The sequence below is a fragment of the Squalius cephalus genome (assembly GCF_949319135.1).
Source record: "Squalius cephalus genome assembly, chromosome: 14".
NCBI classification, from domain to species: domain Eukaryota; kingdom Metazoa; phylum Chordata; class Actinopteri; order Cypriniformes; family Leuciscidae; genus Squalius; species Squalius cephalus.
In genome coordinates this window covers 24077295-24104764 of record NC_137135.1, presented here as the reverse complement: position 1 = coordinate 24104764, position 27470 = coordinate 24077295, and the positions used below count along the sequence as shown (strand labels likewise).

The window sequence follows — 27470 nt, the reverse complement described above, 5'->3', positions numbered from 1 at the left end:
AGAGATGGGTCTCCATATGCCGTGCAGAGCCGGATGAGTGTTAACGAGCAGAGCTCTGTGGAGAAGCTGCCATAAAGCAGAACTTCCCGCAGGTTTCCTAACTCTACTGTTAATCTCTCAGCCCCCCGGTCCTGCGTTTACCCAGACATTATAGCACTGCCCCAGGGTTGCAGGCTGTACACAGCTTTTGCGACAGTTGTGATGGAATGGTAGGTTTGATGTGAATGGAGGTGTGTCAAGGACTCAAGGGGGTGAATCATCTATTACAATACACTAACCTTTATTAACAAAGAAAGTTTAATGCTTTAAAAGGGTCATAAAGAGTTCGGTTTAAAGCCCAAACCAAACTTGCCAACAAAGACTTTCATGGAAAGATATTGTTAAAATAATAATGACTGTGTAGGGATTATTGTATTACAGATCCAACAGCCCGAAGTGGCTTCATAGTGTAAGGCCCTGTATAACATGGATGTGCATTTGTTATTGAAAGTAATTAAAATCTTAAAATCTAATTAAAAACCATTTAACAACTTTGCATAATTGTGTTTTGACTCTAGGGCTGGTCATTAATATTGCAGCTCGACAACACATCAGACAGTCAACAGGGCCAAATATTGCATTATGATTTAACGACACTCCTTCAGGGCAACAGAACTTTATTAAATTCTTTATCAAAATAAAGCTTTATTCATTACAGAAAACTCCCAAACCCCCACAATAGCGAAATGAATGCAGCCCCCAGCACCTCCATAAACAGCGACATAAATTACAGTTGCACAGGCCTAAGTAGTTCTGTAATGTGTTGACCTAAGTAAACTCTTAAGTTAGCTAATTGGAAACACTTGAGAGGAGAGAACAGCCTTGTTTTGGTTAGAGAGCACTAAATATAAGGATTACTTGACAGTAGAAGTGCAAATGGTGCTTATACGTGTTCCTCCACTAGGTGGCACACACCAATCAAAACATACAGTTGGTCAATCAATGTTTTACAAAAGCCAATAGAGGCATTGAATGGACTTTGAAACATGTCCAAAAACTGAAAGTAGTTTCTAGCTGACACCATCTGCTTTGTTGGCCATTCTTACATTGGGAAAACAACCAGAGGACGAGGATAGCAACAAAAAGCTGTTGCAAATGCTTTCTGGGAAATCGGGTTATTTTAATTGGTCTTAATTGTACTCAAACAATGGATCGCTTGAAACTAACAGTTCTTGGCAATTTGCAGTCACTTCGTCTCAAGAACGGAGCATTCAGTGGCCAACAGCTCGTCTCGTTCACACTGTTCACACACAGGGATGTTTTAATTAAATACAGAGCTGGAAAGAGTGCGTCAAACCCTCTAATAGACATACACAACTATCAGGATAGAATTCACACAACCAGAATGGAGATATTAAAAAGAATGAGTTACTAACTGGTCATAAACCTTAGTAATGCAGATAATCCTGCAGTACAGTAAAGCCCAGAAAATTCTTGATTAAATATCAGCACTGTTCTTGTACCGAGTGCTCACAAAAGCTTTGACCAATACCCTGCTAGAATCAACACTGATTGTTGGTTGTATTTGCCCAGAGAGTGAGACCACAGGCCAACAGGATGCCAAACAATAGCCTGATGTGAAGAGAGACAATGGTAATCGCACAAAGGGGTGGTTATGGTACATGCCACCCCTCAGGATCAGGAACATGGCACAAATACTGTTGAATCGTTTTGTAAATAAACGCATAACGATTTAAGGATTGGTGACTATTTAAAAACATAACATACAAACTTGTGCCAAAACTACACCAATCAACCTGTTGAAAGGACTGTGCATCTACCCCTGACGAGATAATTTAATTCATTTCAAATTAAATATGCCATCTGACAATTATAAATGAAAAATTGAATTATTTACTAAACATTAGTGTCTATCAAATTGCTGTTGCCACTAAGAACACCACCATACCTGTGATGTGCACAACATATCGCTATCACATGAGTTAGCCTATCAGCTATTTTCAGCTATGAAATTTGTATTCTCAAAATAATTATGCATTTTTCATACAGTAAATTATAATGTTGTGATGCCTAGATTCACTTGTAGGATTTAAAGCTATTGATTTTAATTTTGTTCTAGTTTTATTTTTCAATTATTTGAATAATATGAAGTATAAATTGTACACATAATATACAATCTATAAAAAAAATATTGGTCATCGGCTTATTGCCACCCACACCCCCAAAATTGTATAATACACAATTTGTATAATACACTTGTATAATACACAGGCTTACTACTTCCATACACCTTGAAAAAAAAGGCTTTCAAGTCTAAGCATTTATTCAGTCATTTACATTATACGCACAACTAAGACTGATGTGTACTAATGTGTAATATACCTGTACTGAGAGCTCACTTAAGTGAAAATGGCCACGGAAAACAACTGTAATTCAATCCCCCTTGCTTTAAACAATGACATTAACATGCTGAAATGCACATTCAGCTGTGATGTTATCTGCAACTCATATTAGCCTATATCAAACTGACAAACGGCCATCAATTTTCCATGGGAAAACAGCATAACACATAGTTTGCAGAAGCTGGCGCTGCGATAGCCCTGCTGGAGAGTCTGGGATGATGCCAGACGTGCCTGTTTGCCATTTCTGCAGAGATACTGCAGCAGGCCTCAAATATCTGTGTATGCAACTGTAAAGTACATCATCATTTTTGCAATGAGGCAAAGTGGGAACATTCAGTAGAAGGGGTGGCCGACTCTTTGACTTCATTTTCAATCCATGGCTTATCTGAGTGTAGCCAGATAAGGCAGGGCCTGCAGATGTAATCTGTCTAATGATATACAGACTTAAGCTCTTTCCGGTGTTTGGCTTTCTGTGGTTCTCCCCCAAACAGAGATGGAGCCTGTGTCAACTCGCTCTTTCACTTCAGGAGAAGAAACGGTGATGTCATCGGTGTTCAACTCACATGTGAAATAATTTTTTGCACTCAGCCACCCTCAAGTCACTTTCACTTTTAGGTTTCCTCCCCGTTTTCCCTCAATCTTTGTCCATGTCTTATTCTATCCTATATCTCAGACTTGACAATTCACTTAGCATGTAATCCAGTAATTCAAATCCATAGTTTAATCAATCAGACCATAATCATACAGTGAGTGACCCAGTTCTAAATAGGGATGCCCCGATCCAATCCACGTCATCGGTATCGTGCCGATACTGGCCCTGAACGCTAGATCGGAGATCGGAGATCAGAGTGGGGAGAAAAAAAATATGATTAGGGGTGGAACGGTACATGTATTCGTATTGAACCGAAACGGTACGTGCGTCACGGTTCGGTGCATGGATTTACACGGAGAATACACGGTATAAAAATAAATAAAACTCGCGTGCACATTAATTAATGTAATACGGAACTACTGTTAGATACGCACATAGACGTGTGTGTGTGTGTGTGTGTGTGTGTGTGTGTGTGTGTGTGTGTGTGTGTGTGTGTGTGTGTGTGTGTGTGTGTGTGTGTGTGTGTGTGTGTGTGTGTGTGTGTGTGTGTGAGAGAGAGAGAGAGAGAGAGAGAGAGAGAGAGAGAGAGAGAGAGAGAGAGGGCACGGGCGCGATCGAAACATAAAAACATACTCCGTCATTTTGTTCATACAGGACATCATTAAAACTGCTAAGTGTTTAGCCTACTTATATTTGTGTAAAACACAACATTGTGTTTTTGTCAAACTGTAAACTCTTGTCAAACTGTAACCTACAACTGTCACCAAACCAAAATCACACACACACGCTTTTTAAAAGCAAAAATTATCTCATCTTTTGGGCATTCATCATATTGCATTGGTTTTCATTTCTTGTCCTAAAACAGAGCACTAATCTGCTTATTTTTTAAGTTACACATTCTACATTGATTAAAAAAGAAAATCAAATGAGTTTTTAATAGTAGTGTTATTTTATACAGAAATAAATTATTTATAATTCAGATGAGAATAAAGTTTAAGTTAATTAAAATTATAAGGAAACAAATATATTGATCTGAAATATAGCAAATTAATTTTAAATTCATTCAGGTACAATTACCAAACATATCTCAAGGTATTTTGAATAAAGGGTGGCAGTCTTTCATTATCAACTGTTGTTGTGGAATACTGGAGAAGTATTTGTTCTCCATTTGTTTTTATGTGGCTAATTGAGCAAAGTGCTTCCATATATTTTATTAGTATTAGTTCAAGAATAAAATAAAAATATCGGATGGATATCGGTATCGGCAAATAGCCAAAGCTGCGGCATCGGTATCGGAATCGGAAGTGAAAAAGTGGTATCGGGACATCCCTAGTTCTAAACTGCTCACCACTGGTCAGAGAAGAAAAGGGGAAACTCAATGAATAACCAATCAGGGCTCCAGACTGCGACCAAATGGTCGCATTTTGCGACCAAAATTTGAGAGTGTGCGACTAAATTTTACATCCAGTCGCACATGTGCGACCAGTAAATTTCATCTCGTTCATAGTGGGCGACAACCGACGTCGCGTCTGCGATGCTTTGTTTACGACATCACGACAAGAAGACTAGCATGTTTAATTTTTTAACGGTCCACCATGAAGGGTTCCGAGTGAATGAGTGTGTGCGCGCGAGTGAATGAGTGTGTGTGCGCGAGTGAATGAGTGTGTGTGTGTGTGTGTGTGTGTGTGCGCCCGCGCGCGAGTGAGCGAGCGAGCGAGAGAGAGTGAGAGAGTGTGTGCGCGAGTGAGTGAGTGAGTGTGTGCGTGCGTTAGTCTATGTGCGTGTATGTGAGTGAGTGCGTGTGTACATGTGCGAGTGAATATGTGTGTGAGACGGCTCGAGATGACTGGTCGTAAAGCAATGTGTAGTCTGACAATGTTTCTTGTCCAGGACATGACAAGATTTTTAGGAGTCGAAATCGTGTAATCTGATACATTGACTATAGTAACAGACAAAAAAATTGCGTATTCTGAACCAGGCATAACTATAACTATGGTATACTGTGGTTATGAAAGTAGCCTACACATCTTTTTACAGCACTTCAAAACTATATCCTATTAAAATGTTTGTTTTTTTAATGTGTCGACCAAAACATTTTTGTTCATCCTTTAAAGATTGTCTCTATTTATAAAACTGAAAGTTTCAAGAAGTAGGAAAACTCACACTTATTTTTTTTAAAAAAGAAGACTAAATTACCATTGTAAACAGCTGCTGAGGGTGCTTATTGGCTATTTTCACTCCCTAATATCTATTTTGTCACTCATTTTGCTTTTGAAATAATATTAAGACATTATGAAGGATAATAATTCAATTTAACTTTATCTATACACCTCAAATTTAGCTCAGTGCTTTGTCATCCCACAGTGCTACCAAATACTTTCTGTAGAACTTAGAGCCGCGGCCCTCAGATGTTAGTCTGGAGCCCTGTGATCTTAAAATAAAACTGCACCATAATTTCTGTACGTTAAATCTATTTATTATCAAAGCATTTGTCTGTAATAGTTATTTAGGGGGAAAATGTGAAGGTGTGCCCCTAAATTTTCTGCTTGCGCTCCTAAAATTTTAAGTCAGGGGCTACAGCGCTCCTAATAAAAAAAGTTAGTCTGGAGCCCTGCCAATATTCATTAAGTTTCTATGCATGATAATATCATGCATCCATAGTCAAGATAAGCAGTTTTAGGTCTACACTCATACACTGTAAGTCAAAAGTTTGGGCACACTTGGACTGAATTAATTTCTCAAGATCTAAAAAATTGTGTGATATGAAAGTTTAAAAGATTAATATTAATATTATTAATATTGATACAAATGCACTAATATAGTCCACTTGAAGGAGGGAATGATAACGAGTGAGTAAATTTGGAACACTGAGTGCACCGGAAGGGCTGCCAGCCACTTTGGCATAGTTTGTGCTTGCTGTATAATAATCATTTGAAACTTAGCAAACTGGCAGCTCCAGCAGTAAGATGAAAAGATTTATCTTGAACTCCGTCATGAAAACTAGCATGTATAAAACTTAGTTAAACAATTTAATAATCAAGTAAAAAGGAATTTATACCTGTATGATATTACACTGTAGCCACATTGGACCAGCGGTTTGGAAAATAGATGGATGGATGGATGGATGGTTCAGCTGTGGGCACTATCTTCTGGCGAGACATGGGAATTCATTCGGCGCGACCGTCACAGTGCATTATGGGTATTCTCCAGCCATTGAGCATAGGGTTGTACACTCGTTATTGCAGTCCATTGTGGGATTGAATGAGTACACTCTATAACGTCCACTATGGTTTAAGACACCACTTCAAATGGCAGTCCCTTCAAATAGTGCCCTATTTAAGGGTATAGGGCAGTGTTACTCATTGCGCGGCTCGCGAGCCTCATGCGGCTCGCCAAGCTTTAATTTGTGGCTCGCATGGCGGTAAATATAATACGTTGATATGATAATGCATTCACTAGAGATATTTCATAAAACCATTAATAACAAGTAGGGCTTTAACATAACCCTTTAAAAACTAAAAGTGTTAGCTCTATTACAAATAATTTCGATCGGATTGAAAGGGGTGGTTTATCGAGAGAACGTGAAAAAATGATCGACTGAAAACCGAAACTGAAAGGACGACGTATATGACGCGCCGAACGAGCTGTTCTCCTGATGAATAAAGTGTCATATAAATGAGTGTCCTGTCATTCTATAATTCTCCTTTCACTCAGCATCTGTGAAGTGAAGCAGGACAACGGGTCACCAGTCCTTGTTTCAGATTATCATACAGACGACTGGTTTTGGGCATTTTTACTGCGTGATAAATACAAACAGCACGGCACAACGGTTCATATGTTCATATTCCGATTTGAATCTTTTGACTTATAAACACGCACATCAACCCGATCATGCATCACATCACGATGTTTAGCGTTCATGCAAACTACAATACATTCAGATTCATCAATCGGAATGAATTCAGTCCGACTGAAACAAAAGTTGTGCATGTAAATATCCAGTCTCTGCAGAGATGCCAGTTATATGGCGGTCTTTCCAGCTCTTAACGCTGCATGTGCTCTTGGTTGGTTAGATAGGCCTACAAGATGGGCTAATGTAGAAAAAAATAATAACTTAAGGTCATTCTGGGATGAATATTTTCTGGAAATCCCTTTTTTTTGTTTTCTTTTTTTTTCATTAAAGGAAATCATCTTGTCTCAGTTACAAATTTGACTGATAAATCATAAATAATGTGTTTTTTTTTCACCCTTTTGTATTTATTGCATTGCATATTGTATTGTTCAGGGGTGACAGATTTATAGGCAGACATGGTATTTATGACTGGATGTAACTTTTTATACTTTGCGGTAAAATGGCTCTCCTACTGACTTTGTCCTATCAGTGCGGCTCGCATGAAAAATATAGTGAAGACCACTGGTATAGGGGGTGATTTTCGACACAGCCTTGGGGTGGGCGATATACTGGTAGACACGATAAAACCGGTAGAAATTTGTCAGCTAAGAGATTTTGGACTATGGTCTCTATCGTGGTTCCGTTCACGTGAAGTTGCTGAGTCACGAAAGCGTATCATTTGCATGTGTTTTTAAGTATTTGTGGTTCAAAAACAAGTGATTTTAAACCGTTGAAGCAAAGTAAGCAGCGAAAGACAACTCATTTCGCTATATGCACAATTGCACATGCTGTCAGAGAAACTGTTTCTCAGCACCATTAATAAACTCAGCGCTGAGTTTCTGGTGTGCCTTGTGGCTTGAGCTGAGTTTTAATTTAGAAATGTGCAGAGTGACTAAAGCTGAATAGACTCTAGAGATGATGAATGATAATTTTGCTGCTAAAACAAAGACTTTATTACATGCCAAGCTGTCCTTTCACCACATCACACGATCAACCCGAGGTCACTCTTTTTGTGTCACAAGAACTTGTCAACAACTTTTGTGCAAATCACTAACTATTGCAAAGTATGTAGTACAATGAACCTTTTAAATCAAGCAACAAATCTTATAAGACAGAGAGACGCAGACATTTTAACCTCAAACACACATTGGGTGGGGGGGGGGGTAATTAAAAAATATATATATCACACTGCTGCTTTGGGAAGTCCACACAATAACAAAACCTACCATTAACCTAGGGCAAGTGCAGTTTGATGAATGCACAAATTATTATGCATGTGGGAGGAAGGTCATCATATTGGGTGTTAATATAATACCATTAAATGAACAATAATCCTTTTAGTCTACAGTAAATTATTGACAGAAAACAGCAAGTTAAACAGAGGTATTTGATCTTTCCTCTTGACCAAGAAGAGTGAGCTTGAGTTCAGCTAGCTTAAATGGACTGATCAGAGTTTCAAGATGGTAAATGTATTCTTTAACCTCAAAAAATTGTCAGCTTCCTTCAGCATTCAGACACACGCTTCTTGCGCGAATTTAGGAGATTTGTGTTTTGTCAGTCATTAATGGCCAAATCTTTAGCAATTTTAATACATTTGGCCAAAATCTTGTGTTATAAAAGATAAAGTGCTATGCACAGGATGTGTTGGCTATGATTAGAGGGCAAATACCAGACTGACACTCTTCTCGGCTCCTCAAATACATAAAATATTAGCCTTTACACGCATTGTGTTTTTTCATCATCAAAATATATCCATTACAATAGCGTGCAACAGTGAATCACTCATAGTATAACCAAGAATATGCATTAACAAAATAAATAGCCAAACTTGCTTTCACGATTTAAACCCGAACAGACTAATTGTATACCAAGAACTGGTTGCTTTGTCTTTACCACCCGTCTTATTTTAGCTCACAACCATCATTGAGGAATAAATCTGTACATGCTTCTAGATGCCCTTGACTTAATGAACAGACCCTTTCTTTATTTATTCATCTGCCCAAACAAAGCTGCACTGTTCTCAACATGCAAACAGACTCATTTGAATGAAGAACATGCTAGCATCTAAAATAATAAATATTATATTATTATTTAAATATTTTAAAATTATAATATTTAGCATAAAAAAGATATTATAAACCAGAACCCAATTTTCAGGGGATTTGTCTTTGTACAGCACAATGCAGGGATGACTGATGACTTCAAAATACTGGAGGGGACCTCATTAAACAACCCATTCCAAGAGCTCTATTGCCTTAACATGGGAAAAATCTTTGGTGTGTTGGTTATTTCAGGAAAACTGAGCCAATGTTTATGTTTCTCTGAAACATGTTGGTGTGAAGAGCTTTCCTTGGACAGTCATCCCATGTGATTGATTCAAGACAGAGAGCCCCCTAAGAAATGACAATATTAAGTATTCTGAGCTCCAATTCAACTGATAGGGCCACCTCATGTTATGTGACAATGTGAGCATTATGAAGAAAGTGAATTGGAAACTTGCCAGAAACATCTGTTTGAAAGGGTGATGTCAGAATCATCCCCCAGTGTAACTAAAGCACTTCCCTTCTTCACTTCCTGTGAGCACTGAGACACTCAACATGTGTTCCATTTCCTGTTGGTTCTCCTTTTCTCTGAGATGCCCCATGAGTTTGTCTGCAGCTGGCCATTTTAAACTCAAAGAGGGGGTCTCTGAGTTTAAAATGGCCAGCTACAGACAAACTCAAACCATTTATTTCAAAAGTGAGACCACATTGAAAATTCTGGGATTCTAATTTAAACCTGTAAGTTTATATATTTATTTATTTTTAATAAATTAAACATGTTGACTTCTTTAACTGAAATAAAATAATTTTAAGTACTAAAAATGCAATAAAAAGTAAAAGTAAACAAAAATTAATCTTAATAATTAAAAAAATAATAATAAAATGACAAAAGCAGCAAAGCACCTAAAATTACTAAAACTGAAAATATAAAAGCCAATTCAAAATATCAATAAATACTATACTACTATATGTAATATAATTAAATAATTAAATTAAGAAAAATAAACCAAATACTAAGACATTCCAAAATGCATGTTAATTATTCACTCAAATCTTTCAGATAAAATAGCCTAATGTGTGAATAAAAGAAAATAAAAAATATAATCATTTTCTCAGACTTTTGAACCCCATTGTATGTGCTTGTACAATGCTAAGTTTCACAAGAGGGATCAGACCTACAAACAAACAAAACCAAAATGTATTGTTCAGTGTGGCTGATAATATTAACCTGATGTTCCAGCCACAATGTCTATGTTTGACACTGCGCAGTGCCCCTGTGTATCTCAAGACCATTCATCTGTATAAGCCACAAAAGCAGATCTACCTCAGTGAACTTCTCACTTACAGTAAGCTGACTTATGCTTAACTGCATGTGACAACATTTAAGATGACCATTATTTGCATGCTAATATACAAAATATCCCATACTACAACAGGAATATCTGTATAAATTATATAGAAATAGAATATTAGAGTAGCAGTAACAACAGTGCTTCAAATGGACATAACAGCTTGACAGCATGGGAATAAAAGTGCCCAAGTTCAAAGATATATTGTTTGTTTAGAGCTGTACATATACAGATTGTCATTCATTATATGATCATTAATGATGAATTTAAAAAACCTTGACAAGTCACGGCTAAACAAACTCTACAGTCAATATTTTTAACTTGTCCTGGGAGAACAGACTGGCCAAAAACCTTCAAAGTCCCAACAGAGAGTTGTTATATTTGTTCTAGGAAAACTAACAACAGCTGACTCAGATACGTTTTTTTCTCACGAGAAAAAAGCTAAGGTTATTTGAACAATGAGTACTTCTACAACACATCCAAGCTGATCAAAACTGTCTTACACTGAGAGTAGAGTCAAATCCACCCAACTGCAGCACACCACTGATTTTTTCACGTCTTCGTGTGAACAAAACAGCAGTTCTGAGGAATGATTAAAGTCTGTTTCACAGATTTAATCTGCCCATTCACACCTCTGTTTTGAATAATGATGAACAGCCAAGGCCTCCACACCGCCTCCCGTCCAATTCACCTCTTCCTTTATTAAAACACAGGTAGATAATCTAAGTTTTCAGGGTCAGTGGCTTTCACAACAAACACAGTGTACGTCACTTACAGCACGACTACGAGGACATGCTGTACAAATTGTCTGCACTAATCTGTGCTCCGTTATGGTATGTTACATAACAGCATCCAGGCTTATATTCTATTTTCGGAGTTTCATTCATTTGCAATGGAATTTAATGGAGGTAAACTTCCATTCAGTCTGTACTCCGGAATGCCTTTTGAGGAAAAGCGCTGGCTAGAATTCCACTTCCATGACTTCATAAGACTCAGTTAGAAGACAAGTGAGGAATTCATTCCATAAATGCAAAATCTGCGTTCTTTCACACTGAAAGTCGAGTGCATAAAAAGAACCGCCTAACAAAATAACAAACTTTGGTGTGTCTGCATCGCATAAGAAAACTGTGTTTGTCTTTATTTGTGCCATCAACAGAAGCTCCATGATGTAATTCCCTCTCTAAATGCTGTAAAAAATGTAAAAAAAAAAAAAAAAAATTATATATATAATTTATATATATATAAACTTCCTCTTGCCTCTTTTCTCTCCCCATGGGTCTGATCCTGGGGCAAACTGTAAAGATTAGCCCCAGTGCATTACAGAAATCTAACGCTGGGTGATAATGCTTAGCATGCTCAAGGGGTTATAACCTTCTCTAATCCAGCTAAGGACAGATTTATCATAAGACCAGAGATGGCTCTCATTCAAAAGAATATACATGCATATTCAATGCTGGAATCTTTTGGCAACACATACGTTTTCCATAAAATGTGTCCACCCCCATGGTTAAGCCCGTTTAAAATAAGGTCAAAGATCTGTTGGTCGCTAAGTCGACTCATTCCCTAAAGCTATTGGTGGTTGGCTTCCTAACTGGTCACAGCTTTATACAATCTTTAAATGTATTGACACAGTTTAAAAAAATTTAATAAACTGTCATTCTATTTTGACAGAAAGAGCAGTGCATATATATATATATATATATATATATATATATATATATATATATATATATATATATATATATATATATATATATATATATATATATATATATATTACAAAACCTTTACTAAAATAATGTAACTCATCTATAATTTAAAATAATAATAATTTGCTAAAAAAATAAGGCTGTGAAAAAAAGTTGTTTTTCCAATTTCAGAAACAGTGTAAAAAACAATAAAAAGGATGTAACTGTAACCAACAGTACACTTAAAGGGTTAGTTCACCCAAAAATGAAAATTCTGTCATTAATTACTCATCCTCATGTTGCTCCAAACCCGTAAAACCTTCGTTCATCTTCGGAACACAAATTAAGATATTTATTTTTGATGAAATCCGAGCAACCCCATAGTTTGCAAATTTATTACCACTTTGAAGGCCCAGAAAGGAAGTAAAGACATCGTTAAAATACTCAATGTGACTACAGTGGTTAAACCATTATGTTATGAAGCCACGAGAATACTTTTGGTGCGCAAAAAAAAAAAAATACTAACCCTTTAAGCTGCGTTTCCACCGTCGGGCCAAATGGTTCGAAGAACGGTAAGGAACGGTTCCAGTTATGTTTCCACTTAAGCCTGGTTTGGCACGGCACGATGGCAAACCTTTCTCGGCCCGGTATTCTCAGAATGGTTAGCTAACCGTGTCGAACTGAGCTCGTAGAATGTGTGTAGTGACGTTGCCACTCAGGATTGGTCACTTGTCTGTTGCCTGGCTACCAGTTTCTCTGTAGCTGACTAATCGTGCTATTTGAGCGGTGTTAAACACAAATTAATATTTATACATTAATAATGAAATTAAAATAAACATCTGATCATCCTCCATAACACGGTTGCTATTTACATCTCCGATTATGAATGTAATTTGATACCTACGACTGATCATACCTAGGGCCCTATGAAATCCGTTTTATTTTTTCTCAAATTCCGTTTTTTTGGATTTATTTTTAGCCCTTTCGGATTTTTCGGATTTGCTTGTTTTCTTTTCACTTCTAAGCAGTATTGACCTTTAAAAATTCAGTTACACAAACTCACAATTCAGCTTTTTTATTTAAACTGTTAATATATTCAGCAAAGCACATTCAAAATTCTCCAAAATTCAGCCAAACCTTCAACAAATCTCTGGCCAAAAATAACAGTAACATATTAAAGGTAGCTAACAGTTACAAGGTAGGATTGATGAATATTAAATTAAAGATTAAATTAGCCTTTAAATCATTTTTATAAAAAGAATGAGTCAAACAAGATAAATTACTGACATTTATAAATGCAATGCATATTAGCTTATCTTTTATTATTATTAGTAAAATTCGGTCCGATTTTCCCGTGGCGTCTGTCGTTGCTATGCAACCATGCACTGCGCTCTCCACAACGACAAAGAAGTTTTAGTAGCTAATAGATTTCCACCACCAAAAAACGCTTGCTGTAGCTCTGCTACGAGATTTATTTACGGAGAAGAGAAAAACACCCGTAGTGTTTGTGGTGTACCCCCATCCTTCATGTTGACTGAGCTTTCAATGTTGTTACGGAAAGGGTGAAGCTGATATGTTGGTTCTTGTCACATGACCTGCGGTGCGCTTGCGGCATTCTGAAGAGTTGAGGTGTTTTCATCTCGCTGCGCTTGGAAAAAACGAGCGCGTCGCTTCAATTATGAGTGCGCTTGCCGTGCGCCTACATTTGAAATAACGAACTTGAGCGCGCAAAAGACACGACATGTGAACGGCCCCTTGACGAGCTAGTTACCTCCAATCAGGCCACGGAGACTCCTGCCATAGACAGTAAAAGATACGCAGCAAGAAGAAACACTAGTGGTTCACGCTCGCGCGCATACTGAAAAGCGTGCTGTTTGCATCCCTATATATCCCTGTATATTAACTGTATTGACAGATGTCTCTCTATATTGCTCTGGGTTTAGGTAGAGACCTTTCTACGTTTGTTGTTTTAAACTGAAAAAATGAGAACGAAGTAAAAAAAAGTAGTTTATTTAATATGTCAACAAAATATATGCAAATTCCGTGCGATTCCGCGCGTATAAGAGAATTCCGTTTTCATGTGTAAATTCCGTGATTCCGTCCGCGTTTTCCGCATCACGGAAATCATGGGGCCCTACATACCCTGATGGTCCTCACTGCAGAACACGAAATCCAGGGGGAGGAGTTGGATCTGGATCCAACTCCGCCCCCTGGATCTCGTGTACTGCAGTGAGGTGCTACTGCCCAAATGCGCCGAGTTGCGTTCAGTCGGTGTTTAAAATCTGCTGCAGTCAATGGAAACAGTCTGTAAACTTGTGTTCAGTCAGTCTTAGAATGTTTCAGCTAGACGTTAAGTGTGTCCCCGGCATAGAGACAGAGCGCATTTAGGCCACGCCCACACAGCTTGTTTGCTGTACACCTTGCCACATAGCAGCTTTTAGACATTTTTTGTTTTTTGTTTTAAGTCAGAAATAAGGAGGCAGCTTCTCGCAATGCAAAATCAGTGGAGACGGTTGGATTGAAAGACAAAAACAGAAGTTAAAAGACAATATTCTAAAGATGGCGGCGCCCTCGTTTCTCTGGCGCATAAGGTCTATAAATCGTTGCGTTATCAAGGCAACGAATGATGCATTTGTATTTAATTCCAAAGAGTGGCCCTTATCAGCCCCACAGTGGAAAATTAAATCATATCTGTACTGCATATGAAATCATATCCATTCTTCTAAGCCGGATTGGCAAGGAACGGAATGGTTAAACAAAGAGAATGGTTTAGCCCAATGGTGGAAAAGTGGCTTTAGTAATCTGGTAAACTAGTAATCTGTGCACTATGAATCAAATTTTCTCAAATCAAGCCCAGGTAATGGCAATTTTACATAATAGTAGTACACAAGTAATATTAAATAAATATGACATAGCGACCAACTGGTTATAGCACAATAGTTTGAAACCAAGGATTTAAAATTGCCCACTCAGGAGTGTCCACTGACGGCAGCACTGTCCTTCTGTCTGCATCAAATTCACACAACTTGGACATGACAGTACTGTATATGAAAAAAGTATAAGTATAAAGCATTTGCCTTTCAATTATTAGACAGAACTGTTAAAGAATGTCCATAAACCAATGAAGATAGAGAAGAGGATCTCCTGTGCATCTGTGCTCAGGTGCTGGGGGTCCACATAAAACTCCCACTTACGACATAACTTATCTGTGATACCAATCATTTAAAAAATGTCAAATAAAACTACAGATAAACATACCACTTAGAGCTGCACAATTAAGCGTTAAAATATTGCAATCTCGATTAAAACACATCCCCACAATCTCATTCTTAAACGACAATGATTCAGGTATGTCTAAGCTACGATCACAGCAGAACATTCAAATCTGTGTTTGAGTTGACGCTGACCCAGAGAGAGCAGTTGTCATCATGTGGCCTAAAGGAATGAAACAGCTCCACTAACTCTGGGGTCTTTTCAACCTGACAGTATCATCATTTCTAGGGCTGCCACTGCATTCACAATCCAAACAAAGACGCTAAAAGCATGTAGCATAATCAGTTTTTTTTTTTTTTTTTAAATTAGATAGAAGTAAAATTTCAAGATTTAGAGCAGAATGGTCTGACTTCAGCTTTAAAAATATTTTTCTATATTTTTTTATATTTTCTCTGCCGGCACGTCTCTGTTCTCCTCTTTACATCTGTCTTCAGCATCTCAGATGTAAGAATCTTCAAAAGAATATCCATGCATATTCAATGTCAAATTCATTGTCCCTATTAAATATATAAACAAATAAACAAGCGACTGTTAATTTTTTAATTCAATCATTCAAGAGATTTGTTCAAAAACACTGATAAATCCAGAAAGCAAAAAAAGTGAAGTCTTTATAAGAGAGTCATTGAATCGTTCATTCAAACCAATTAAAAAAAAAATTTAATTCATAATTAATTCAATATTTTTGTAAATAGAGTGCAGCAATTAAGATTTTGTCAGAATCTCTAGTAGACTACATGTTATTTTGTTTAGTTGTCTATTCAGAATTGGTTTTTTTACCGGGACTCTCAATTTATCCATTATCGTGCAGCTCTATACAACTACTGATATTAACATTATGCAGCATTTATAATATAGCCACACAAATCATACAAAACAGTGAAATCCTTTCTTATCTTATTTTAGTGTAGAATGAGTAAAGCTGTTTGTTGTTAGGATGACAAAAAAGATTTAGAAGTAAAAAAATTAAAGGCTGATAAAAAAAATTAGGCTGCTCTGCCTCAGAAGTATAAATGCGCTCGTCAATGTCAAAATGATCGAGATGGCCAATCAAATCGAAGAAGGCGGGTCTTACTGTTCAGCGACCGACAAGAATAGCCTATGATGCAAACCACCTTTTATGAATCTTCACAGTTTTGAATTGCAAATATGCTATCGTGATTCATGTAATTCATAACTGAAGGTGACGAGACAAACTTTTGCTTTTTCGGCATATTCAAATTAATAAGAGTGAATGTGAGTACATTTTAAAATAAAATATTATTTGCAAATAGTTTAAATTGATTACTTCATTAGACCTAGAACATCTTTTACCATTCCCCCCAACCAAATATGCCTACATTACTGTTATACATCTGCTGACAAACTAATTTATTACCTGCCATATACCATAATGGGTGCTATAGAGACAAACTTGTTGCAGAGAGAAAGCTAAAAAGACTAGATTCAAACTTCACCACTCTTTAGTGCATGAGTTCCTTAATTTTGCCGAAAGCTGTATTGCGTAATAGCAGAAGTTCTGGACGTCTTATGTGCGCAGAAAAGTTAGGCAACAGAGAACATGCCTGGCACCAAAACAGTAACAGGATGTGCAATAGTGAGATCATTAGTGTAAGAGAGAGTGACATCAGTGTTAAGGCCTGGCTCAAAAAGGCTGGGTCATGTGTGATTGTGTGGAAGCCTCAATATCCACTAGTACAGCGATTATTGTTTCTTATTTATTATTTTCCGATTTATTATTCTCCGCAAATAGCAAATTCTCAGCAACGTTGCAACTAGGGCTGTGTTTTGGCAAGAATCTGGCGATACGATACGCATCACGATACATGGGCCACGATTCAATATATTGCAATACATTTCGATACTGTGCATAAGGCGATATATTGGGATTTTTTTAAAAGTAGGACTATAATTTTAGAAAAAGTAATATTTAAAAAAAGACATGTGTATAAAAGTCAAAGAAGTTTACTTTAGGTAAACAATTCAGTACACAGAAAATCAAACTGCCAGTTTGGGATTGTGGTTCACATGTTCTTAGGCCAGCGACACAGTGGCTGCGTGGCGTTTCTGTTGCGTGGCGTTTGCATGGCTTTTTCCATGTCTTTGCACACCAGAAACGTGTCTGACGCAGCGCTGCTGCTGCTAGGTGACATGATAAGCCTCATTGGTGAGATATTTGACATTTGGGGAGAGAGTTGTGGAAGGCCTATACTTCATGTTAAACATAAATATATAGCAGCAAAGACAATGTCGGCAGTGTTGACGGCAAAATAGGCTATAGAATATTTAGTTCTGTATTGACAGGTGCAGTATTTGAAAATCGATAATATTTTTTTAAATTACATTTATATTTGCATTTATGTCAAAACCTAGAGACTTTCAAACATCAAAATGACATTTATTAATATGTATTCGTGTCAAAATGGCATATAAACATCTTTTCCTATTCTATTTTGCCTGGAAACGCTTCCAACACGCTTGCGTGTCGCGTGAAAAATAGGCGTCGGTTGTATTTCTAGCATGCACGCGTTTTCCGCGCGTCTCCTCACGCAGGCAGTGTGCAAGCTCTAACCTGTTAACATGGGAGCCGAAATAAAAACGGACACACCACGCAGCCAGTGTGTCACCGGCCTTAGTGAGCAAATGTTATATGCTCAAGTAGGCCATAATAAAAGAAAATACATATAGCCCCTGTCACAATACATAACACATTATGTGCAATCAAATTCGTGGTATTACCAGAGTACTTGATTTTTCCCAGACACAATTTACAAACTGCATGGTTCCTGTCGATATCGGTAGTGCCCTCTTTACTCTGGAAACCAAAATGATTCCACACTTCAGCACGGAATGCAGCGGGAGCCGGTCTTACACGGGGTTCAGCCATAGCTACGTTGTTAGCGTCTAGCAAAAAGTTAGACACTGTTAGGCGAGGACACTAGTGGTGCGTCTCAGCATAGCCATCTAGTGGTAAGGATTTAAACACAACATAAACGTGAACCACTGTCTTACCCATAGACTGTGGTCTTACCATGAATATTTTTGCACGTAACAAAAAAAAAACAAAAAAACAAATCGATATTGCGTTTTTGAAAATCGATACAGTATTGCAAAATAAAATATCGCGATACTCAAGTGTATCGATTTTTTCTTACACCCCTAGATGCAACAATTTAGTTCTTGTAGAGATTTACATAATAAATATTTACACTACCATTTAGAGTTTAGGGACCCCATCAGAATGATGGGCAAAAAATGACTGATGAGTTTAATGAAGTTTATTGTACATCACACAAAAGATAAAGCGTCATTTTTACTCCAGAAAATCACAGCAAGAGCTGAATAAACACCGTATAAGAAGTGCGCATCTCATCCATAAACTCTCAGCAAATTAAACAGAAACACTCGTTGCAACTAACGGTAAACAAATAGCCTATATACACAGCTTTTCAGAGAGTGCTTAATAAACTGGTAAACTTTATATCCATAAAACGACTCAGATGAACTGTAATAAAGCAGTTTATGCCGTGATCAGTAACGTTAGGCCTATCGCTCCGGAGACTGTAAGCTGGATCACGAACAGTTGGTACAGATCCATCCTCGAGTAACAAGAGTAAATGAAGACTCCTATGTTCATTCTTACATCTTATAACAAAACACCTCAATCGCTTAGGAGACATTCTTGTCTACAGCTGCTCCAAAGTTGAAACAATGGCAGACAATGTACAGCTCACTCAGGGCGGGTCTACACTAATACGTTTTGCTTAAACTGCAGTGTCAGTCAACAGTTGTGGGCGGGTCCTGTGCAAAAGTACGTCACATTGCCCCGAATCTGAGAAAGGGTTGTTCTGAGACAGTGTTAATTATTTATGGGGATATGGGGAAAAAAAGCACTGGATAGATTTTTATCATTATAGGGTGGTTGTGTACACACACTGCCAACACACATTTATGTTCAAACACCATGTAAAAGTGAATTTTGCATAATAGGTGCCCTTTAACTTGGCATGCTACGCTGACTAGGGATGTTAACCGATGACCGTTTGACCGATGGTTGACCGTATCAACGTTAACCGATCAAATTTGTCGGTAGTCGGTTAAAAAAAAAAAAGTGATCTCTAAATTAGGCTATTATCAGTGCTTAATTTGTAAAGTGGGAGGTCCCGGAGCGCAGCGGGGGGGGTGGATCCGGCGACTCAAAACGGGGGTTGGAGGTAAAGGAACAAAAAAAAATTACACTGCCTACGTAGCTTCTCTGCAGGCGTGGCGCCAGAGAATTTTTAACGCATGTGCTGAGGGGGTGCTAGATCATTGACAGGGGGAGCTGCGCAAAACTTGGCCACTAAATATTTAATATTAAATTATTTTAATGATAATAATTAAAGTTTTAATTTTATTAAATTGAACAAGCATTCAGCATTCAATCAAATATTCTAAAAGATGTAGGCTATTATTAATAATAATGTTATTATTTCAACATAATATCTCTTTATTTCGACATAATATGTGTGCGTGCAACAAGCAAGATGTGCATTTGTAAATCCGGTGACGCGTGCATTGATTTTTATTAATAAACTAGTGTTTTCTGACTGTGTCGACTGCAAAGATGAAGTTGACGATCGCCATCTCCATAGTGAACGCGCCCATATAGAGAAATGCTCATAATGGATTACATAATCAGAGAGTAGACTTTCTTTTTTCATTTTGAATTATTTTGTTTAAAAAAAATTTCAAGCTTTGTGTATTTGATGTATTTCTCATGTCTGTGTGAGGCATACACTGAGTTTCGTTAAGTTAGGATGAGATGCGCTCCAGTTAACGTGCAATGCAAGTGCGCGCGGGCGCCACCATGATTATCTGTTATATATGCTTCTTATTCATTACATCCAGGCAATTGGTTGATGAAAATTTGATTAAAATTAAGATACAATTTATACAAAACGAAATTCACTTTAAAGAAAGGCTTTCTACTAAACAAAACATAATGAAGTGGTCAAAATCATGTCTGACCCACTCCATGTCTCATTGCACATCCTATCTTACTCGTGCTGTTCACTTTTCATGAATCAACATAAATGGAAAAAAAAATAACATAATATTTTAACAAATATGAAACTAAATGCGCTTATTTAATGCTTATTCAAAACGCATCGAAAATGCAAACACGAGATTTTTGTAGAACTTCAATGGGGAATAAAGACTAACCAGACAAATAACAACATTGAGCACTACACAAACAGTAATTTAATTTTTTTCATTTAGGCAATTAATTTTCCATAGTGACACAGAAGCTGCCGGATCCAATAAAAAAGGTTCCGTCGGAGGTGACGGAACATGTTCCGGCTCAAATTAAGCCCTGGCTATTATAGACAGTGGACTAAACGCTACAGTTAGCCATCTCATTCCAAGATATTTTTGTGTGAAGTGAACAAATCCCTCACACTCAATTTTTCATAACTCGCCTGTTTGTACTTCATAAACCAATAAAAACATTTGGCGCAAGGTCACAGCGTTTGGGTTCGCGCGCTCACATCTACATTTCAGTAGTAACAGATAAGGTGATGATGATCATCATCTTTCTTTATTATTGTTAGCACTACCTCAAACTAAAGCGGCGTCTCTTCGGAGCTGTCATTTTCTTAAATGAGCCGCGACAATGTTTCATGAGCTTCTAACGCTAGACAAACACCTTTATTTTCAACGCGATCACCTTGTAACCAAACCATTTCGAAACTAAGGAGCCATTTGTCCTCCGATTACATAAAGTTCCTTGGCGCCGCGTTTGCGGGACTCATGTTTCGCGCTGTAGAGGATTTTAAAAAAGTGACGTGAGTGGCAGTGTGTGTGTGAGCGGGAGGCAGAGAGATGCGACAGAGTTGCGAAATTGCAGGTGCGGCTCGAAATGGCTGTTATTTCAAATGGCATAGCATAATTTAAACTAGTCGGTTAACCGGTTTCAACCGGTTAATGAGGCTCGGTGGTCGGTCAAGAAATTTTTTCGTTTTCGCCATCCCTAACGCTGACATATAGCCTAGGCCTGGCCTGCAGGAAAGAACATCTTATGTTGAATCTATCTAATATTGTGTTGGTCATACTATACATACAATGATTTATTGTTTGACTGTTGAATAATACAGACGATAAAGAGCTTAATAAAATAATTGCATATTAAATCACAATATTGGTTGAAAAAAAGAAATTAGGCCTATACATTGCAATTAGATTATTTTCCAAAATCATTCAGCCCTAATGGCAACATCCTAAATGTACAACATCACTACTGGTATTTATGAACAACAACAGCAAAGATATCTTTCTGATTAAGACGCACCCAAAATGTGGGGTGTTTTCAATTTCACAAGCCACACCCGCTCCACTCATGGAGGCTTCCTAGCCGTTCCCTGGGAACAAGAGGATAAACTAACTAATCATAAACAAGTATTACAACACACCCATATGCCTCATAATTTGAACATGACACACAAAAATAAAAGTTTGTGGTAATACCCCTACCACACTACTTTCAGCACACTGTTCAACTACACACTGGCTATTAGAATGTCTCCATCTGACTCCCAAAGGTTTACATTCCACAAATTAAATGGGGCTCATAAAGGGATGGATTCCTGCAGCTCCCAAAAAAGTGCTGTCATTATGAAGCTGGTACAGGACACGCTCATTTGACCAGACACAAACTGTTAAGCAAAGTTACAATGCGTATGCGGATTACACAGACTTAGACACTCATTCACCTCGCTTGATCTGAAACCCTACTGTGACAATAATAAGCTCTGTCCGAGACCTTACAAGATGACTAAATGATCCTCAGACTGCTTTGTGAAGTCTACAGTCAAGGCCACAACTTTTGGGAAGTGAGGCAGTCTTGTAAAGTAATTAATACATTCATGAGGAGGCAACTTGAAATAGACTGTCCTACATCCAGTAGGCAGCATTACATATTTAGAATTAAAAGTCAAAGCAAATGAATCCCAGGTCATTAAAAGAGCCATATGAAATAGGAGAAGGCTGTACACGAGCGATTAAGTAATAAGTTCTACTTCCACACAGGTATGACATACGGTAATACTAAAATACTTGGCTCTGAATCAAACAGTTACCTAAATACCACAGTTAACACACTTTACTAACCAACACCACACTACTCCGTTACTACTGACACCTTTAGTTAGCTGTTAGTTTTTTTTTTTAAATCACAAGATGGCAATGATAAGCCTGATACTAGAAAAGTAACAGTACACATTCACAACATACAAATAACTTCATTATGTATCACATGGCCTTTCTTTACCCTGAGGTCAGTAAGTCAGCAAACTTTGTCCACTTTATAAAACTTTCAAAAAGGCAGCCAGCATGAACTGAAACAAACAGTTCCAGTTTCACTACTAAGGCTTCATGATAAATGTAGCCTAGCTAGCAATCCATGAAGGTGCACAGCTATCCCAAACACTACTTTAGACCCCACTGACACGCACAGAGTGTTTTGACAGCACATTATCACGAGTCCTGTGAAGTAATACACTGATAGGTTCAACGGCTGACTGAGACCGGAGAGTGCTGACTGAGCCTGTAAAATCTTTGCAGTGAAAACATGCTACAAGTTTGAGAGAAACTTTGTTGACAGATATAACAAAAATAATCAAATCCTTCACTGCTACAGCTGTCTGGATGGATACTAGATGTAGAAAACCCAAATAATGTCTGAAAAAAAACTGTGACTGGGTCAATTGCACTGGGTCATTGCACAAAAAGGGTACATTTTGTGTCCATCATGAACATGTGTAAACAATAGCTTTAACAATAACAAGCTGACTCCAACTTCTATGGTGTTGTTATAGGCAATTCTCGTATAACATCAGCAAAAATAAAGAAACTTTATTTTTATTTAGTGTACCTTCGTCCATATTAGTATGAGAAAACCTGATAAAAACCTGGAAGAAAAAAAAAACCTGATGGTGGCATCCATGTTGTGGAATGACCTCTCTAAAGACAAAATCTCACACACTTTGTGTGACAAAACTAAGAAATAACAACAACAAACTGAATTCTGAAGACATACCAGTTTTTTGTTTTTGCTCTCATCCTCATTGGATTTCTTTTTGGAGGGTTTATTGGGGTCTTCCCCTCCAGCTGCCTGCTGATCCATCTTTGGAATGAAACTTCACTTGAAAAAGTAACTTCGCTTAGTTTGTCCCACAAGTTTGCAAACACTTATGAAAAATCACGTTTCTTCAAAAGCCATGCCATCCATGAGGAAAAACACAAAAATATGAGTTGGACCCAGAACTATTCCAAGCACCTATCCGCTGGATTATGATAACATCTGTGTATGAAGTTGTCCCAAAAAGAAGGTGAGATGATATCCAGCCCAAATCAGCTCCTCAGAGTCTGTCAAAAACCGATTAACATGTTATAAATTACATTTCGGAGTTGTTTTATACTATAAAATGCATAAAAGCACATGGAATAACTGCAATAACAAGAAATGCAGAGCTGTATAAACGCTGTCAGTTCACAGCTTGTGAACTTTTGTCGACTTTAATACATCAATGTAACGTTACCATTAAAACAGTCATCTGACGAGACACTATTGACATTTTAACAATGCGTTTAATAAATGTACGTAATTTCACATTCAAGGAATTATATAGTATGCCTATTACAATATAAATAAATTTCAGCGTCTCGTAAAAAAATATTAAAGGAGGTCTGGGATTTGTATGCAATATGACATGATATTTTATAAAATGAACACAACTGATTTTATTCAAAGGAGAAATGACCGCTGCTATCCAGGCGGTTACTTTCACACAGGAAACTGTTATTCCAGCGCTATGAGGCTTAAAGAAAAAGTGTACAATAAAGACATGGGCTCTAAACGTCAAGTCTGCTTATATTAACATAGCGAATTAGTATTAAACAGCAAAATAGTCACACAATGATAAATAAAACTCACAAAATCTCACCCCAGGCTTACCTACACAACCAAACGCACGAGCCAGGCCCACTATTGTCCCCGCCTATCGACGCTTCCCAACTGCTCACAAATGATCACGTGGTAGAAAGATTCCAGCTCTGATTGGGCAATTGAACTGTACATCTGGATTTTCTCTACTACAACTGACTGCCGTGTATATGGATTGGCCTCAGTCAGTGGATGATTAATATTGTTTGCATAGCAGTGCAAATCAGTGTATTTGTGAAAAGCAATTATTCTTATAAAAAAAGAATTAATTTGTATTAATCTTTGCAATTAATCTCATTTAGTCTCTATACAACTGTGTAATGCATTTAATTAATGCATGATATTCATATGATGTTGTTTCACATATCTTTTCGTCATGTACTTAATACCTTTGTTGTTGTTTTTCTTTTGTTGCACAATATATGTAAAATGTATGTCTATGAAATATTCTCTAATTTTCACAAAAGAAACTACACTGAAGACATTCCTTAAAAGGATAGTTCACCCCAAAATGAACATTTTGTCATCATTTACTCACTCTCAAGTTGTTCCAAATCTGCATTTTATTTTATTTTATTTTAATTTTTTAATTTTTTTTAAATTCTGCTGAACACAAAAGAAGATAATTTGAAGAATGTGGGTAACCAGTCGACGGTAGCCATTGACTTGTAAAGTAGGAAAATAAATACCATGGAAGTTAATGGTCATCTGTTTGGTTACCCACATTCTTCAAAATATCTTCTTTTGTGTTCAACAGAAGAAATAAACTCACACAGGTTTGGAACAACTTGAGGGTGAGGAAATGATGACAGAATTGTAATTTTTGGGTGAACTGCCACTTTAAAAATGTTGTTGCGCTATAGTATGTTGCACACCCAACAGCCCAACAACAAAATAACCACACACAGTAACATGCCCACCATCTCAGGACATGAGAACTGTAATAGACCAATCACAGAAGTGCATCTTGTGTAATTCCAAGTGCTTATCAACTTCAGTGTTGTCCAACAGCAGATTTTTTCTTATTATGTAACTTTGAAAGATGTTTTACGTCTGGACACTGTGCACATTTTCCTCTGCTTGTTTGCAACATGATGTGTGTTTACATATTCAGGTACTGAATATTACTGCTTATGTAACTGCCGTACATGTATATTTGCAAAAGCATTAATTTACCATCAATAATTCACATTTACTTTATATAAAACATACTTGAACATCCATGTCTAGTTCCAACACAGAACTTAGAAAAAATAACATTAGCCACAAATCAAGAACTAAATGCATTGTAAATAATTTTACCAAGAAGACGAACACTTTCATTCTTCATTTATGCTATGCTTGTACTTAAAGGCATAATGTCATTGAGAAAAAGAAAAAGTCCAAATCTCATCTCTCTCTCTCTCTCTCCATTCTCACACAACACACAAGTTTACAGCATGGTGTTGTGTCACTAAGTAAGACTTATATTCAGTTGTTTTCACAGCTGCTGACCTCTGGTGTGAATGCAGATAATATATAAATGACACATAATGCAATAATAAGAGGGCAAACATAAAAGTCACAGTCGAGATATGGGTCAAAATCACTTTAGCTCTCATCTGAAAAGTAGCTGAATAGCACTAAATTGGAATAAAATACAAATAGTACTTAATGTTTATTTGGTCACAAAAAGAGTGTAATGAAGCAATGAGAATTTGGGAGGTCTAGCGCAACAGCAGGGAGCATAAGCTTCACACATTGTGTGCCCGCCCCATCACAGCTCACAGTATGGGAAGAACTGAAGGGTGTGCTTTTATTTCAGCCACTCACTTTATCTTTGATCTCCCAGACGGGAAACGCCACTTTAACTGCCTTTCAAATACTCTGGGCCTTGCATTAGGTACATAATGGACAATAAATGATAAGGTCAGAACCATTAAAAGAGTATACATTCAAATAGCCTACATTATAAATGTGCTTGTTCAGCTAATGATATACTGCAGTTACATATCAGTGATTGTAGACATGATATATTGTGTTTTATTTATTCATTTGTTTGAATAATCGTTTTATTTGTTGCTTGTTGGTTTTAATTTATCTTTCAGTTTTAACTGTTATCCTTGTCAATTTTTTTCTCTCTCAGAATTTCATAGTGCGGTTGCAGGGTGTAACCACAGTAGGCATAAACTTGACAGTCTGGTTATCACCTGCGGCACCAGCCAACACTATGCTACTTCCTGTGTGCTTCTTCAACAGAAGTCAACATCAATGAATATGCTTAAAAAATATATACATATAAAAAAATCTAATTAAATCAAATTAAATTAAATTAAAATTAAAATCTTGCAGAAAAAAAGAGAGGACAAACATCCACCAAAAGAGATTTCTTCATTGTATAGAGGATTTACTGTATAAAACGATGTAATCAATTTGTGTTAAAGATATACTGTAGTGTAAAGAGATATATTCTGCTCTATTTGTTCACATGAGTGGTTTATAAATGCAGCATTCTCATGCCAGGTCTATAATTAGAAACCACAGCCACTTTTCCATTATGCACAGTGATTTCCCATGGTTCGCTCCTGCCATTTAACTCAGTTCTGCCCATTTGAGACTGTCGCTTTCAGTGTTTATTCCTGTTCACTAGGCCCTGACGAGTTATTCCTAGTGTCAAAGGGCAAGACAATGAATTGTAAATGACATCCATTTACAAAAGATGAACAGTAAGCCTGACTCGTGACTTATAATCATAGGAAAGTCTACTCTGATTACTGAAAAGTGGAGATAACCTTCTGTAGTGTGATGGAATTTTGTTGCTCTGGACCAGTTCCTCACATTATTTCATCCTTGAAAGTACTAGAACACAAAACATTTTGGCATTTCTAAAAATATAATTCCTAACTTCTTAGTCCAAATGAGGAAATAAATTTACACAATACACCCTTTTCACAGTCTGCGTTTCCACAGTTATCAACATCGCAAATCTAGTAAAGATTTTAATTTTTTAAGATGGTGTACGCACCATCTTACACGGCTGAGGGAGTGATGGCAGATTTGATATATTCTCTCTTCTGACTGCTGTAATCAATCTCTCTATATTTTTCCCTCTTTTGGAAAGTCATGGAAATGCTATCACAGATTTATTTTTCTTGTGCTTTTAGAGCAAATGCAAATACAAATAAAATGTATTTGCTGTCATTTCCCGTTCACCATTATAGAAGTTTACCCAACTATGACGACTTCTGCTTCTGAGAACCCATGAAATCGGTC

At 37.2% G+C, this 27470-nt stretch overlaps 1 protein-coding gene across 8 annotated transcripts in view; it reads right to left on the bottom strand.

Annotated features, from left to right (window-relative positions):
• diaph2 (diaphanous-related formin 2) overlaps positions 1-24271 on the bottom strand; it is a 441959-nt gene extending 417688 nt beyond the window's left edge. For 6 of the 8 annotated variants that reach the window (XM_079893458.1, XM_079893461.1, XM_079893462.1 and 3 more), the window contains exons 1-2: positions 24231-24271; positions 23313-23641 (exon numbers count right to left, since the gene is read on the bottom strand). In XM_079893458.1, coding sequence (XP_079749584.1) covers positions 23313-23399 — 87 coding nt within the window. In that variant the 5' untranslated portion in view covers positions 23400-23641; positions 24231-24271. Of the gene's footprint in view, positions 1-23312; positions 23642-24219 lie in introns of all 8 variants that reach the window. The other 2 variants (XM_079893459.1, XM_079893463.1) reach the window with 1 other exon arrangement.
• Between the last annotated feature and the right edge of the window lie 3199 nt (positions 24272-27470).